General features: G+C 34.4%; 1 protein-coding gene and 12 non-coding genes across 13 annotated transcripts in view; all 13 read right to left on the reverse strand.

The window, feature by feature from the left end:
* The window catches only part of Trnaq-uug, a 72-nt gene extending 62 nt beyond the window's left edge, over positions 1-10 (reverse strand). Inside the window, exon 1 of the tRNA in view lies at positions 1-10. This exon is cut by the window's left edge and continues 62 nt beyond it. This is a non-coding gene — a tRNA (tRNA-Gln).
* Positions 11-302: 292 nt separating this feature from the next.
* Positions 303-374, reverse strand: Trnaq-uug. The gene has a single exon. It is a non-coding gene; the product is annotated as a tRNA-Gln (tRNA).
* A 235-nt stretch (positions 375-609) lies between these two features.
* Trnaq-uug lies at positions 610-681 on the reverse strand. The gene has a single exon. It is a non-coding gene; the product is annotated as a tRNA-Gln (tRNA).
* A 107-nt stretch (positions 682-788) lies between these two features.
* Positions 789-860, reverse strand: Trnaq-uug. Its single transcript has one exon. It is a non-coding gene; the product is annotated as a tRNA-Gln (tRNA).
* A 245-nt stretch (positions 861-1,105) lies between these two features.
* Positions 1,106-1,177, reverse strand: Trnaq-uug. Its single transcript has one exon. It is a non-coding gene; the product is annotated as a tRNA-Gln (tRNA).
* Positions 1,178-1,235: 58 nt separating this feature from the next.
* Trnaq-uug lies at positions 1,236-1,307 on the reverse strand. The gene has a single exon. It is a non-coding gene; the product is annotated as a tRNA-Gln (tRNA).
* A 292-nt stretch (positions 1,308-1,599) lies between these two features.
* Positions 1,600-1,670, reverse strand: Trnaq-cug. Its single transcript has one exon. It is a non-coding gene; the product is annotated as a tRNA-Gln (tRNA).
* A 106-nt stretch (positions 1,671-1,776) lies between these two features.
* Trnaq-uug lies at positions 1,777-1,848 on the reverse strand. Its single transcript has one exon. It is a non-coding gene; the product is annotated as a tRNA-Gln (tRNA).
* Positions 1,849-1,959: 111 nt separating this feature from the next.
* On the reverse strand, positions 1,960-2,031 carry Trnaq-cug. Its single transcript has one exon. It is a non-coding gene; the product is annotated as a tRNA-Gln (tRNA).
* Positions 2,032-2,142: 111 nt separating this feature from the next.
* Trnaq-uug lies at positions 2,143-2,214 on the reverse strand. Its single transcript has one exon. It is a non-coding gene; the product is annotated as a tRNA-Gln (tRNA).
* A 292-nt stretch (positions 2,215-2,506) lies between these two features.
* On the reverse strand, positions 2,507-2,577 carry Trnaq-cug. The gene has a single exon. It is a non-coding gene; the product is annotated as a tRNA-Gln (tRNA).
* Positions 2,578-2,683: 106 nt separating this feature from the next.
* On the reverse strand, positions 2,684-2,755 carry Trnaq-uug. Its single transcript has one exon. It is a non-coding gene; the product is annotated as a tRNA-Gln (tRNA).
* A 1,542-nt stretch (positions 2,756-4,297) lies between these two features.
* LOC113380376 (transient receptor potential cation channel subfamily V member 6-like) lies at positions 4,298-11,220 on the reverse strand (the record flags this gene model as incomplete). Its single annotated transcript, XM_026619655.1, is given in 8 exon segments — positions 4,298-4,514; positions 4,517-4,556; positions 6,111-6,328; positions 8,466-8,561; positions 10,153-10,281; positions 10,284-10,374; positions 11,067-11,197; positions 11,200-11,220. Coding segments are annotated over 8 exon segments (943 nt in total), but the record flags the coding sequence as incomplete, so codon positions are not given.
* Between the last annotated feature and the right edge of the window lie 665 nt (positions 11,221-11,885).

Here is an 11,885-nt window from a genome sequence, read left to right on the forward strand (position 1 = left end):
CCATGGAACCGACGGTTAGTGAAAGAAAGTTGGTAATGGTTTCTATACAACAATTACAGGCCTTCATAACTACCTTAGGTAAACAAAAACTGTACCAAATCCGAGCTGTATCAATTTAAGGCTTCACCGAGATTTGAACTCGGATCGCTGGTTTTAAAGTCCAAAGTGCTGACCATTACACCATGGAACCTACGGTCAGTGTACGAACGTAAGTAATTCTTTTTTTATACAACAATCATAGTACCTTCATAACTATCGATGGTAAAAGAGAAACGCTACTAAATCCCAGCTGTAACAATTTAAGGTTCCACCGAGATTTGAACTCGGATCGCTGGATTCAAAGTCCAGAGTGCTAACCATTACACCATGGAACCGACAGTTACCAAAAGAAAGTAAGTAATTGTTTTCTATACAACAATTACAGGTCTTCATAACTATCTTGGGTAAAAAATGCAACTCGGAACGCTGGATTCGAAGTCCAGAGTGCTAACCATTACACCATGGAACCTACGTTCAGTACATGGAAGTAAGTAATTGTTTTCTATACAACACTTCATAACTATCTAAGGTAAGAGAGCAACGATACTAACTCCCAGCTGTAACAATTTAAGGTTCCACCGAGATTTGAACTCGGATCGCTGGATTCAAAGTCCAGAGTGCTAACCATTACACCATGGAACCGACGGTTATTCGGGGAAAGTAAGTTATTGTTTTCTATACAACAATTACAGGCCTTCATAACTATCTTAGGTAAAAAAAAGGTACCAAATCCCAGCTGTATCAATTTAAGGCTTCACCGAGATTTGAACTCGGATCGCTGGTTTCAAAGTCCAGAGTGCTAACCATTACACCATGGAACCTATGGTCTGTACACGAAAGTAAGTAATTGTTTTCTATACAACAATTACAGGTCTTCATAACTATCTTGGGTAAAAAATGCAACTCGGAACGCTGGATTCGAAGTCCAGAGTGCTAACCATTACACTATGGAACCTACGGTTAGTCAAGGAAGGTAAGTAATTGTTTTTTATACAACAATCATAGTACCTCTATAACTATCTATGGTAAAAGAGAAACGATACTAAATCCCAGCTATATCAATTTAAGGTTCCACCGAGATTTGAACTCGGATCACTGGATTCAAAGTCCAGAGTGCTAATTATTACACCATGGAACCGACAGTTACCATCTAAGGTAAAAGAGCAACGATACTAAATGCCAGCTGTAACAATTTAAGGTTCCACCGAGATTTGAACTCGGATCGCTGGATTCAAAGTCCAGAGTGCTAACCATTACACCATGGAACCGACGGTTAGTGAAAGAAACTTGGTAATGGTTTTCTATACAAGAATTACAGGCCTTCATAACTACCTTAGGTAAACAAAAACTGTACCAAATCCGAGCTGTATCAATTTAAGGCTTCACCGAGATCTGAACTCGGATCGCTGGTTTTAAAGTCCAGAGTGCTGACCATTACACCATGGAACCTACGGTCAGTGTACGAACGTAAGTAATTCTTTTTTATACAACAATAATAGTACCTTCATAACTATCGATGGTAAAAGAGAAACGCTACTAAATGCCAGCTGTAACAATTTAAGGTACCACCGAGATTTGAACTCGGATCGCTGGATTCAGAGTCCAGAGTGCTAACCATTACACCATGGACCGACGGTTATTCGGAGAAAGTAAGTTATTGTTTTCTATACAACAATTACAGGCCTTTATAACTATCTTGGCTAAAAAAGGATACCACATCCCAGCTGTATCAATTTAAGGTTCCACCGAGATTTGAACTCGGATCGCTGGATTCAAAGTCCAGAGTGCTAACCATTACACCATGGAACCGACGGTCAGCACACGGAAGTAAGTAATTGTTTTTTATACAACAATCATAGTACCTTCATAAGTATCTATGGTAAAAGAGAAACGATACTAAATCCCATCTGTGTCAATTCAAGGTTCCACCGAGATTTGAACTCGGATCGCCGGATTCAGAGTCCAGAGTGCTAACCATTACACCATAGAACCGACGGTTAGGAAAAGAAAGTAAGTAATTGTTTTCTATACAACAATTACAGTGCCTTTATAACTATCTTAGGTAAAAATGAAAGGGTACCAAAGCCCAGCTGTATCAATTCAAGGTTCCAGCGAGATTTGAACTCGGATCGCTGGATTCAAAGCCCAGAGTGCTAACCATTACACCATGGAACCGACGGATAGTGAAAGAAAGTTGGTAATAGTTTTCTATACAACAATTACAGGCCTTCATAACTACCTTAGGTAAACAAAAACTGTACCAAATCCGAGCTGTATCAATTTAAGGCTTCACCGAGATTTGAACTCGGATCGCTGGTTTTAAAGTCCAGAGTGCTGACCATTACACCGTGGAACCTACGGTCAGTGTACGAACGTAAGTAATTCTTTTTTATACAACAATCATAGTACCTTCATAACTATCGATGGTAAAAGAGAAACGCTACTAAATGCCAGCTGTAACAATTTAAGGTACCACCGAGATTTGAACTCAGATCGCTGGATTCAGAGTCCAGAGTGCTAACCATTACACCATGGACCGACGGTTATTCGGAGAAAGTAAGTTATTGTTTTCTATACAACAATTACAGGCCTTTATAACTATCTTGGCTAAAAAAGGATACCACATCCCAGCTGTATCAATTTAAGGTTCCACCGAGATTTGAACTCGGATCGCTGGATTCAAAGTCCAGAGTGCTAACCATTACACCACGGAACCAACGGTTAGTCAAAGAAAGTAAGTAATTGTTTTCTATACAACAATTACAGTGCCTTTATAACTATCTTAGGTAAAAATGAAAGGGTACCAAAGCCCAGCTGTATCAATTCAAGGTTCCAGCGAGATTTGAACTCGGATCGCTGGATTCAAAGCTCAGAGTGCTAACCATTACACCACGGAACCAACGGTTAGTCAAAGAAAGTAAGTAATTGTTTTCTATATAACAATTACAGTGCCTTCATAACTATCTTAGGTAAAAAAGAAAGGATACCAAACCCCAGCTGTATCAATTCAAGGTTTCACCGAGATTTGAACTCGAATCGCTGAATTCAAAGTCCAGAGCGCTAACCATTACACCATGGAATCTACGGTCAGTACAGGAAAGTAAGTAATTGTTTTCTATACAACAATCATAGTACCTTCATAAGTATCTATGGTAAAAGAGAAACGGTACTAAACCCCAGCTGTATCAATTTAAGGTCCACCGAGCTTTGAACTCGGATCGCTGGATTCAAATTCTAGAGTGCTAACAGTTTTTGAGAGAACTAAACGTCTGACTTAAATGTTTCAAAGAACTTTCGGCTTGTCTTAACAAAATAATTGATTTTGGAAAAAAAATTCTGTTTCAACATTTTTTTTTCAAAAAAATTTTTTTTTGTATATCGAAAATAATTCAGATTTTATTTTTAATTCTGACTATAGTTCTTTAAACAAATTAATTATACTTTAATGATTATACTTTAAACAAATAATTTCAACTTTGCAATTCAGTTTATATAATTCTTATAAATATTAGACAATGTTACAATATTTATTTATAATAATCTATTTGAAAACTTTCAAAATTCCTCGAACATTTCGTTACGGTACGGGAAGTTCCAGCATTTGCCTTTAGGCACGATGCCATACACCCCACTAGTTTTAATTTTTGGCACATCTCAGCTGCTTTTCCGCAATAATAATGTAGACATTACATTTTCCTCATTTATAATCATGAATTTATTATATTTAATATTGCCTTAGCCTATAATTGAATAGAAATATTTGGCAAATGACAGTCTTCATTTGTTTTCAATGTCAAACTATGCCTTAAATATGGTCAAACAATGATAAGCGTTTTTTTGTGATTTTTTATATTTTTTTCTACAGTCTAACTATATTTCTATGAATCAAAAAATCCTAGAAAACTCCCTTAACAATCTTCACGAGGAATTTATGAAAATCCGAATAATAGTTTAAGAGGATTAACCATTCATACCCTGTTACGGAAGAATTTTATATATAAGATATATATATATATATATATATATATAGGGTACAAAATGTTAGATTGATTGCCACTGAATGAAGGCTAAGATGCTAGCCGAAACGTATGGATTTTAAATAATTTCTAAAAACTCTCATACTATTTTTATTAATGTAACGCTCGACTTCGTAACTCAAATTAAATATATTTATATATATATATATATATATATATATATAAATATATATATATATATGTATATATATATATATATATATATTATATTCATAGAAAACGATATAAAAGCATATGTTATTGATGAGTTCATACTTGTTCTTCCATCAGGCAGTAAAGTATCCAAAGCATTAAGTGGATATGCGGAACAGGTTATATTACTATATCTCCAAAACTCCTTTGCTGATAATTCCAGCATTTCACGAAAAACTTCCGCACGGCCCAAAGTGCAAGCCAATGTTAGAGGAGTTAATCCAGCATAATTTAACATACCATTTTCGCAGGCAATTTAGGATGTCGCAGTGCATACCCAAACATGTCCTGGAAATTATACACACACAAACAGATATAAATATATGTATATATATTACAAGTGCTAAAAATCTGCTATGACGGATGGCGCAATAATTTACTTAATCACATATATTAATAATAAATATAAGAAATTTTTAGTTGATTTGCGCACTATCTAAATGTTAATATTAAGAGGTAAAGCTTTTAGAGATTTTTAAACTTCCCGAAGGTGAAGTTTATGTTTTCATCAAAAATCCGATTCGCTGATTTTATGTTTTCTCGACGTTTCAAGCCATTCTTCAAATGGGCGAAGAGTACAAAAGATGAAGCGGAAGCATTTGCTGATCACCTGCAAATTACTTACAGTGCTTAAAAAACTACTCCAAATTTAGAAATAGTACAACTACTACAGTCAATATCCAATCCTCAATAAGACACTTTTCACCCAATGACGTTTCTGAAGCAATTAAGAATTTAAAAATTAAGTCTGCTCCCGGATTAGACAAAATAACGCGAGAAATGCTAAAAGAGTTGCCCATGAAATCATTTTATTCTTAACCAATATCTATAATTCTATATTACAATTTATTTCTTGGCTTATCGCTTAAAAGACAGCTAAAATTATTATGAAAGCAAAATCAAACAAGGACCCTCACATCACTTTCACATCGACCAATCATTCTTTTGCCAATTCTTTTTAAACTAATGGAAAAACAACTATATCGCGAAAATTATCCTCATACTAATTGGCTACCGAACCATCAGTTCGGCTTTAGAAAGAAACATTTCACTACACAACAGTGTAACAGGCTTATGTCTTACAGCCTGGAAGCCTTAACTAAAAAGGAACACCGTGTGCCTGTATTTTTAGATGTTAGCAAGGCGTTCCACAAGGTGTGGCATTCCGGACTTTTATACAACAACTTTTTAACATTTTCTTCTTACTTCAAAACCCTAAAATCATTCCTATATAATAGAAAATTTCGTGTAAAAATAAAGAAGAGGCCTCTGCCATCAGAAATATAGAATTTGATATATTTGCTGCCTTTTATTCATTATATGTATTTTTAACTTCCCGTAGGGCTTTACTCATAAGATCTATCACAAGCTACTTATTCTTGTTCTTTTTCTATAAATTATGTTCAAAAGTAACAAAAGCGCATTTACAGTTACTTTTCAGATGCAAACGCTCAATTCTACTTATTATAAGAAGATTTAGAGAGTTAAGAAAAGGATTTGTAATGAGAAAGTAGACCGTAAATAAAAGGTGAAGACAAACCCACAATTGCTTTTCTGAATGGAATATGGCAGCAAGACTGTGTAAGTACTATATCTGCATGGAAATAGAATGTTATCCACATTTTCAAGTAAAAACCGATGTTACTACGGCTTGACATCAGGCTGCGGGTAATGCTCGTTTTATATAATGAATGTTATATGAAATGAATGTTATGTAATGTTATTGTTTCGTGTATTGAATAACTGCAATAATGGTATGAAAACTTTGATGCTTGCCAAAATCGTCTCAAACAAAAAAAAAATCGTATTTGTTCCGAAAATCCATAATTCAAATATACCAACCAATTTGTCACAGACAACCACCATATGCAATACTGTGTTTCCAAAAGTATCGCATAAATCAGGATCAGCACCATTATCAAGGAGCATGTTGTAAACGCTCTCATTGGCGCAACAAGCGGCCCATGCAAGAGGGTATTCACCTAAATATGCCAGTCCTTCGTAGTCGGTGTATTTGCACCGGCGTATTTGCTGTTGGTCACGCGGCAGGAAAAAGCTTCCTAGAGTAAAGTAAAGTATGTATAATATATGTATATATATATATATATATATATATATATATATTAGGGTGGTCCTTAACAAGGACATTTTCGAATTTCTTTGCTCCCAGGGGCGAAATTGCTTCCAAATCAAAAAAAAATGATTCTCTGAAAGTTTTAGCTCTTTTATAAACATTTAGATAGAGCGCACAATAAAAATTACTTGCATCTGTTTGTTACTAATATGTGCTCAAGAAATGTCAATCTATAAATTCGTGCGCCATCTGTGATCATTCAAATCGTATGATACATAAGAATATTTATAAACCACATAACATGCACATAACCTCTTATTAAATACATGTGAGCTGTTCTATAAGTCTATTCATCATGGCATCAAGAATAATTTTGCAGCAAAATATCGTCACCAATTAAATAAATATTTTGCTGCAAAATTATTCTTGATGCCATGATGAATAGATTTATAGAACAGCTCACATGTATTTAATAAGAGGTTATGTGCATGTTATGTGGTTTATAAATATTCTTATGTATCATACGATTTGAATGATCACAGATGGCGCACGAATTTATAGATTGACCATTTCTTGAGCACATATTAGTAACAACAGATACAAGTAATTTTTATTGTGCGCTCTATCTAAATGTATTATAAAAAGAGCTAAAACTTTCAGAGAATCATTTTTTTTTTATTTGGAAGCAATTTCGCCCCGGGAGCAAAGAAATTCGAAAATGTCCTTGTTAAGACACCCTAATATATATATATACAGTTGGCTGATTTGTAATGCAACAAAGTAAAGCGCTATAACTTGTCATTTTCATTTAAATTTCATTGTACAAATGCAAAAATGTCGGAAATGACTTCAAATTTTAGAATCGGTTAAGATTTGTTCTAATTGGCCACCTTTGGCACGAATTATGGCCTTCAAACGGCAGAAAAACCATAACACGCTGCACGCAAATGGCTCTGGGGTTTTTAGCCCATTCCCGGCGAAGCGCCTTCTTAGGATGATCGTCACATTGGTATTTTTAGTGCGAACTACTTACTCCAAAATGTCCAAGGCACAAAAGTCCAACGAATTTAGATCCAGAGATTTTGGTGGCTATTGTGCGATGGAAAGAGAGCGAAAAACCTCTTTTTAAGCCACTTTCGGTAGACGCTTGCTGAGTTTGATGGAGCTGAGTCCTGTTGGATTGTCCATGGTCTGCAACCGAAATTTTTGTCTACCCAGGACTTCAATACTGCCTTTAAGACATTTTCCCGATAATTTCGGCAGTTATTTTGATCCGACGGTCGATGAATAAGAGCGGAATGTCATCGTCGGCCGTTACGGGGTGGTTCACGCCATTACCGTCGGCGGCGCTTAAATTCTGGTGGCCAATCGAAGGGTTAAATTTTTAGCTGACATTGTTGGCAAGTAAACCCTATCATTTTGTTTGTTCACAAACTGCTCGATTTGGAATGACTTCCCATCTGAGGAAACCAAATTCGGTAACTAGCCACTTCCGTGCAAGCGAAGCAACCCCTGCGCTCCTTCCCGTCTAACTTTTTTTTGTGCATCGATGAGCTCTTGCACTTTTTGGAACTACAATGGCTTTAGTCCAAGTTTATTTTTCAATATGTGTTGCATCCGTTTTTTCGATGTGTTCAGCTCACGAGCCATTTTTTTACCACTGCGACACGAATTTCGATTGATTTATGCCTAAACTTTTTTGATCATTTCTGGTGTTTTTTCGTCCACTTTTTGGACGCGGTGCAACACTGAGTGTATCACGGTTACGAGATATGGTACGAGAAATAAAATATTGTTCGCATTTTAATGCTGGAGGGCTCTAAAGATAGCCACTTAAGTTTTCCAGCCAAATATGAAGCAATCGCACTATCACGCTTGACTTCCATCACGAATAACTTTTTGATGAATGCAATAGATCAAAATGCTTTTGTACGCTTGTAAACAACTAAATGAACAATCTCTGGAATAAATCTGTCATATGTGTGATGAGCGGTTTAGAAATGATAGCGGTCTGAATTGGTTGCAATACATATCAGCCACCCTGTATATATATATAAATTTTCAAACATAACTGAATAATTATATCATAATTTATATAATAAAATTATAATAAAACTATTTACCTATTGCGCGCTGGTTAACATTAGCTCCTGCTTCAAGTAAGTCTTGCACTAGTTCATTGTTACTGTATGCAATCGCTAAATGTAATGCACTGGCTCCTGTAGAAATTATTAATTGTATAATTTTAACATTTTACAAAAAGATTATTAAAGTATATTTATAAAAAATATTTTTTTATAAAAACTGTTTGCAAAATATATTATAGAATGTATATATTATTATTATATGTTTATAGTAATTTTATATGCATAGTGCACATAATGTTGATGCTGAATTACAAAGATATGAAATGTACGTTCAAATGTGTTTTTAATTATAATTAACAGGTGGTTAACAGTTATCAGTGGGTTTTAACCAAAAATACCAAGATATACCAGATTTCACTGCTAGGATTATTAGAATCTGACTTGAGATGTCTATTGACAGGTTCAGAGACAATGATTAATGCAAGTGGTGATTATTGAAATGGGCGATTTCAATAATTGTGAGTGTACTTATTAATTAGGCGGTTTAATAGTTACCAGATTGTTGTGTAAAATTTGAGTTTATTGAGAAATTTGAAGATTTTATATGATGGATCTTGGAGTAAGTATTGAAAGCATGGTGTCGCTTTCACTGGCAGATTTGATTAACTTAATCAAAACAGCCAACAACGATAAGAGTAAGAGTATATCGAGCAGCAATTTGTAAGCTATGAATAGTTAGATATGAACCACAATGTGCAAGTTCTGTTAAATGTTACGAACATGAAGATTGTGCAGCCCAGCTGAAGGAAGTACAGCCAGTAGAAATTTTGAGATCAAAGCACAAAGCGTGAGTTTTGTGGAATGTTACATTTGGCAGTATAGGGTAAATGCGTTCAAGTGCTCTAAACCAAAATATGGAAATGGGTCGTGCCTCAAGTGTGAGAAGCCACGTGCAAAATTATTGTTGTCAGCACTGTACGACTACTGATTAATCGAGTGACCGCGTACACGGTGAAAAGTGTTCTGGAAGTATAAGAATGGAGCTTATGCAATGGAGAAAGTGATCCGGCAGTAACGGATAATTACACTGGAAAAGTGAGCGCAGGAGGAGTGTACACCTGATGTATATACAGTGGAGCAAGTTCCACTCCAGAAAATATGCTGTGTACTACCTTTGGAAAAAGGTGTTTCTGTGGAAGGTGCATTAGACATGAGGGGCATAATAGAAAGGACATAAAGTAGACATGCAAAGTGTAAATGGCAGTTACAAATTGATTGAATAACAGACTTTTGTTTAAAGACATGATACGAAAGAAATACTTTTGTAAGTATATTTCGATAAGAGGTAAGAATGTTGTTATACAATTGAGGTCAAGTTCCATCTTCAGGACATATGTCAAAAAACATGATCTTGATAAGATTTAAGCAAACAATATGTTTAAAAAAAGCAGATGATAGTTTTTTAATTAATAAAATGTTTTTTTTTTTTTTTTTAAATTTAATAATTAAAAAAATCCAAGATCTTGTTTCTTGACAGATGTCCTGAAAATGGAACGTGCCTAGTTCCTAAACGTCGCAGTAAATAAATAAGAAAATGGTTGTTTAAAAAACTCTTTTGTTTTTAATTAATTTTGGATTTTTGTGTTTGAAGCTCTACATAACATACATACATATATACATATAAAAAAACTTCATGTTATTCACATATTTCCTAACTATTTACCAAGATATTCTTCTCCTTCGACCACATCTAAGGCTAAGTTTGGAAAGCATCTTAATAGTGTTCTTGCTAATTTTGTATGTAATCTGGTATCACATATGATGAGAACATGAAGCATACTTTCACCCAAAACCCACGATAACGCATTTGCCAACAAGCTTTGTGATCTTGCCACTTGCTCAGGGGATCGTGAGGAGATAGAGAAGATTCAATCGGTACCGCTACCTGATCAATAAGCATAGCCATCTTTATCAATATATTATATTTTATTATATATATATATATATATATATATATATATATATATATGTTGACATATAATTAACAAGTCTAAGAATCGGGGATAGCATCAATAAAAACAAACATACATTTCATGATTTAACACAAAGATTAGCATTAAATCTTTCCCCTGAGTGAAGGCTAGGATTATAGCCGAAACGTATGGATGTAATATATATATAATATATATATATATATATATATATAATCATTACAATTAGTACAAAAATAAAAATCAAGGACAGAATTAAAAAGAATCAACTGAACAGGAAAAAGTTTTCGGTAAAGAAGAACCACAACTTTGCTGATTATATTCCTTCATTAGCTAAACTAACTAGTGAAGCGATCTAGTAACAAGTAAACTACTAGCTAATTAGTTGCTGGGCGGTGCAACACCTAAAACCTTCAGGTGATTCGATTTACTATTTATGAAATTAATTATGAGTAACTTAGAGCTTTTATTGTGGAAAAAACGGCAATCTTATAATTAATGCATGCAAATATGCTACGTATTTTATATAGCAAGTAGTACGATTGAAGCAAACTTTAAATCCATACTATTTTCACAACTAAATTTATAAAATGGGCTCTATATCTGAATTTAACTTCAATCTTATTTAGAAATTATCACATATTACTTGATTATGATCACGATATTTCCATCTTAAGTATTCTGCGCGATTTATTTTCTGACCATGACCATTGCAGTACATCAACACTCCAAACTGTCCCTTTATTAACTTCTCTACTTCACTTTGCCCGCCGAAATGTATGCATCAATTAATTCACCTCCTGTTATGGGGAAAAAATGTAAAATATGATTAATGTGCATATATGTATATAATGGGTAGTACTGCCCTAGGGCAGCTCCGTGAGCTAAATTAAACTCCAACTCGATTCAGGGAAGTATAGTGTGATAGGTTTCCCATTTTCATTTCGCATCGCAGTGCCCAAAATGGACTATTTTCATTTGAAAACATATTTTTTATCTATATTTTCAAGTGAAAATGAACATCGCTACTGCACGATGTCCGTTTGTTGTGATTTGGAGTGTCCAGAGGCGGATCAAACTCACGACCCAATCCACACGAGTCTTGATCATTACACCCTTAAACACTCATATATATAGGTAGTGTACATAGGTATTAGCATACTCGCCAACTCGCCACGCTTTGCTGTGGCTTTTAATCTTATCAACGGTTCAATACCATTGATTTTATTACAATAACTATTGATTTTTATTTACATTAATAAAAAAATTGAATCATTAAATTTAAGTGATTAAAAATTATTAAATGACGTTTTATTTAAGAATGATTTCATAAGTCACGTGCCAATTGGCATCTGCTATATCCAGCAGTATTTTCTTTGCGAATTGTCCAGAAATATCTGATTTTCGACACAGATCGACTTTACTGTTTATTTTGATTATTTTTCTATTTGTGAATTTAAAAAAA

Source organism: Ctenocephalides felis, unplaced genomic scaffold (genome assembly GCF_003426905.1).
Source record: "Ctenocephalides felis isolate EL2017-DRISC unplaced genomic scaffold, ASM342690v1 CF-g0.4_SCAFFOLD_02081, whole genome shotgun sequence".
In the NCBI taxonomy this organism is placed as follows: domain Eukaryota; kingdom Metazoa; phylum Arthropoda; class Insecta; order Siphonaptera; family Pulicidae; genus Ctenocephalides; species Ctenocephalides felis.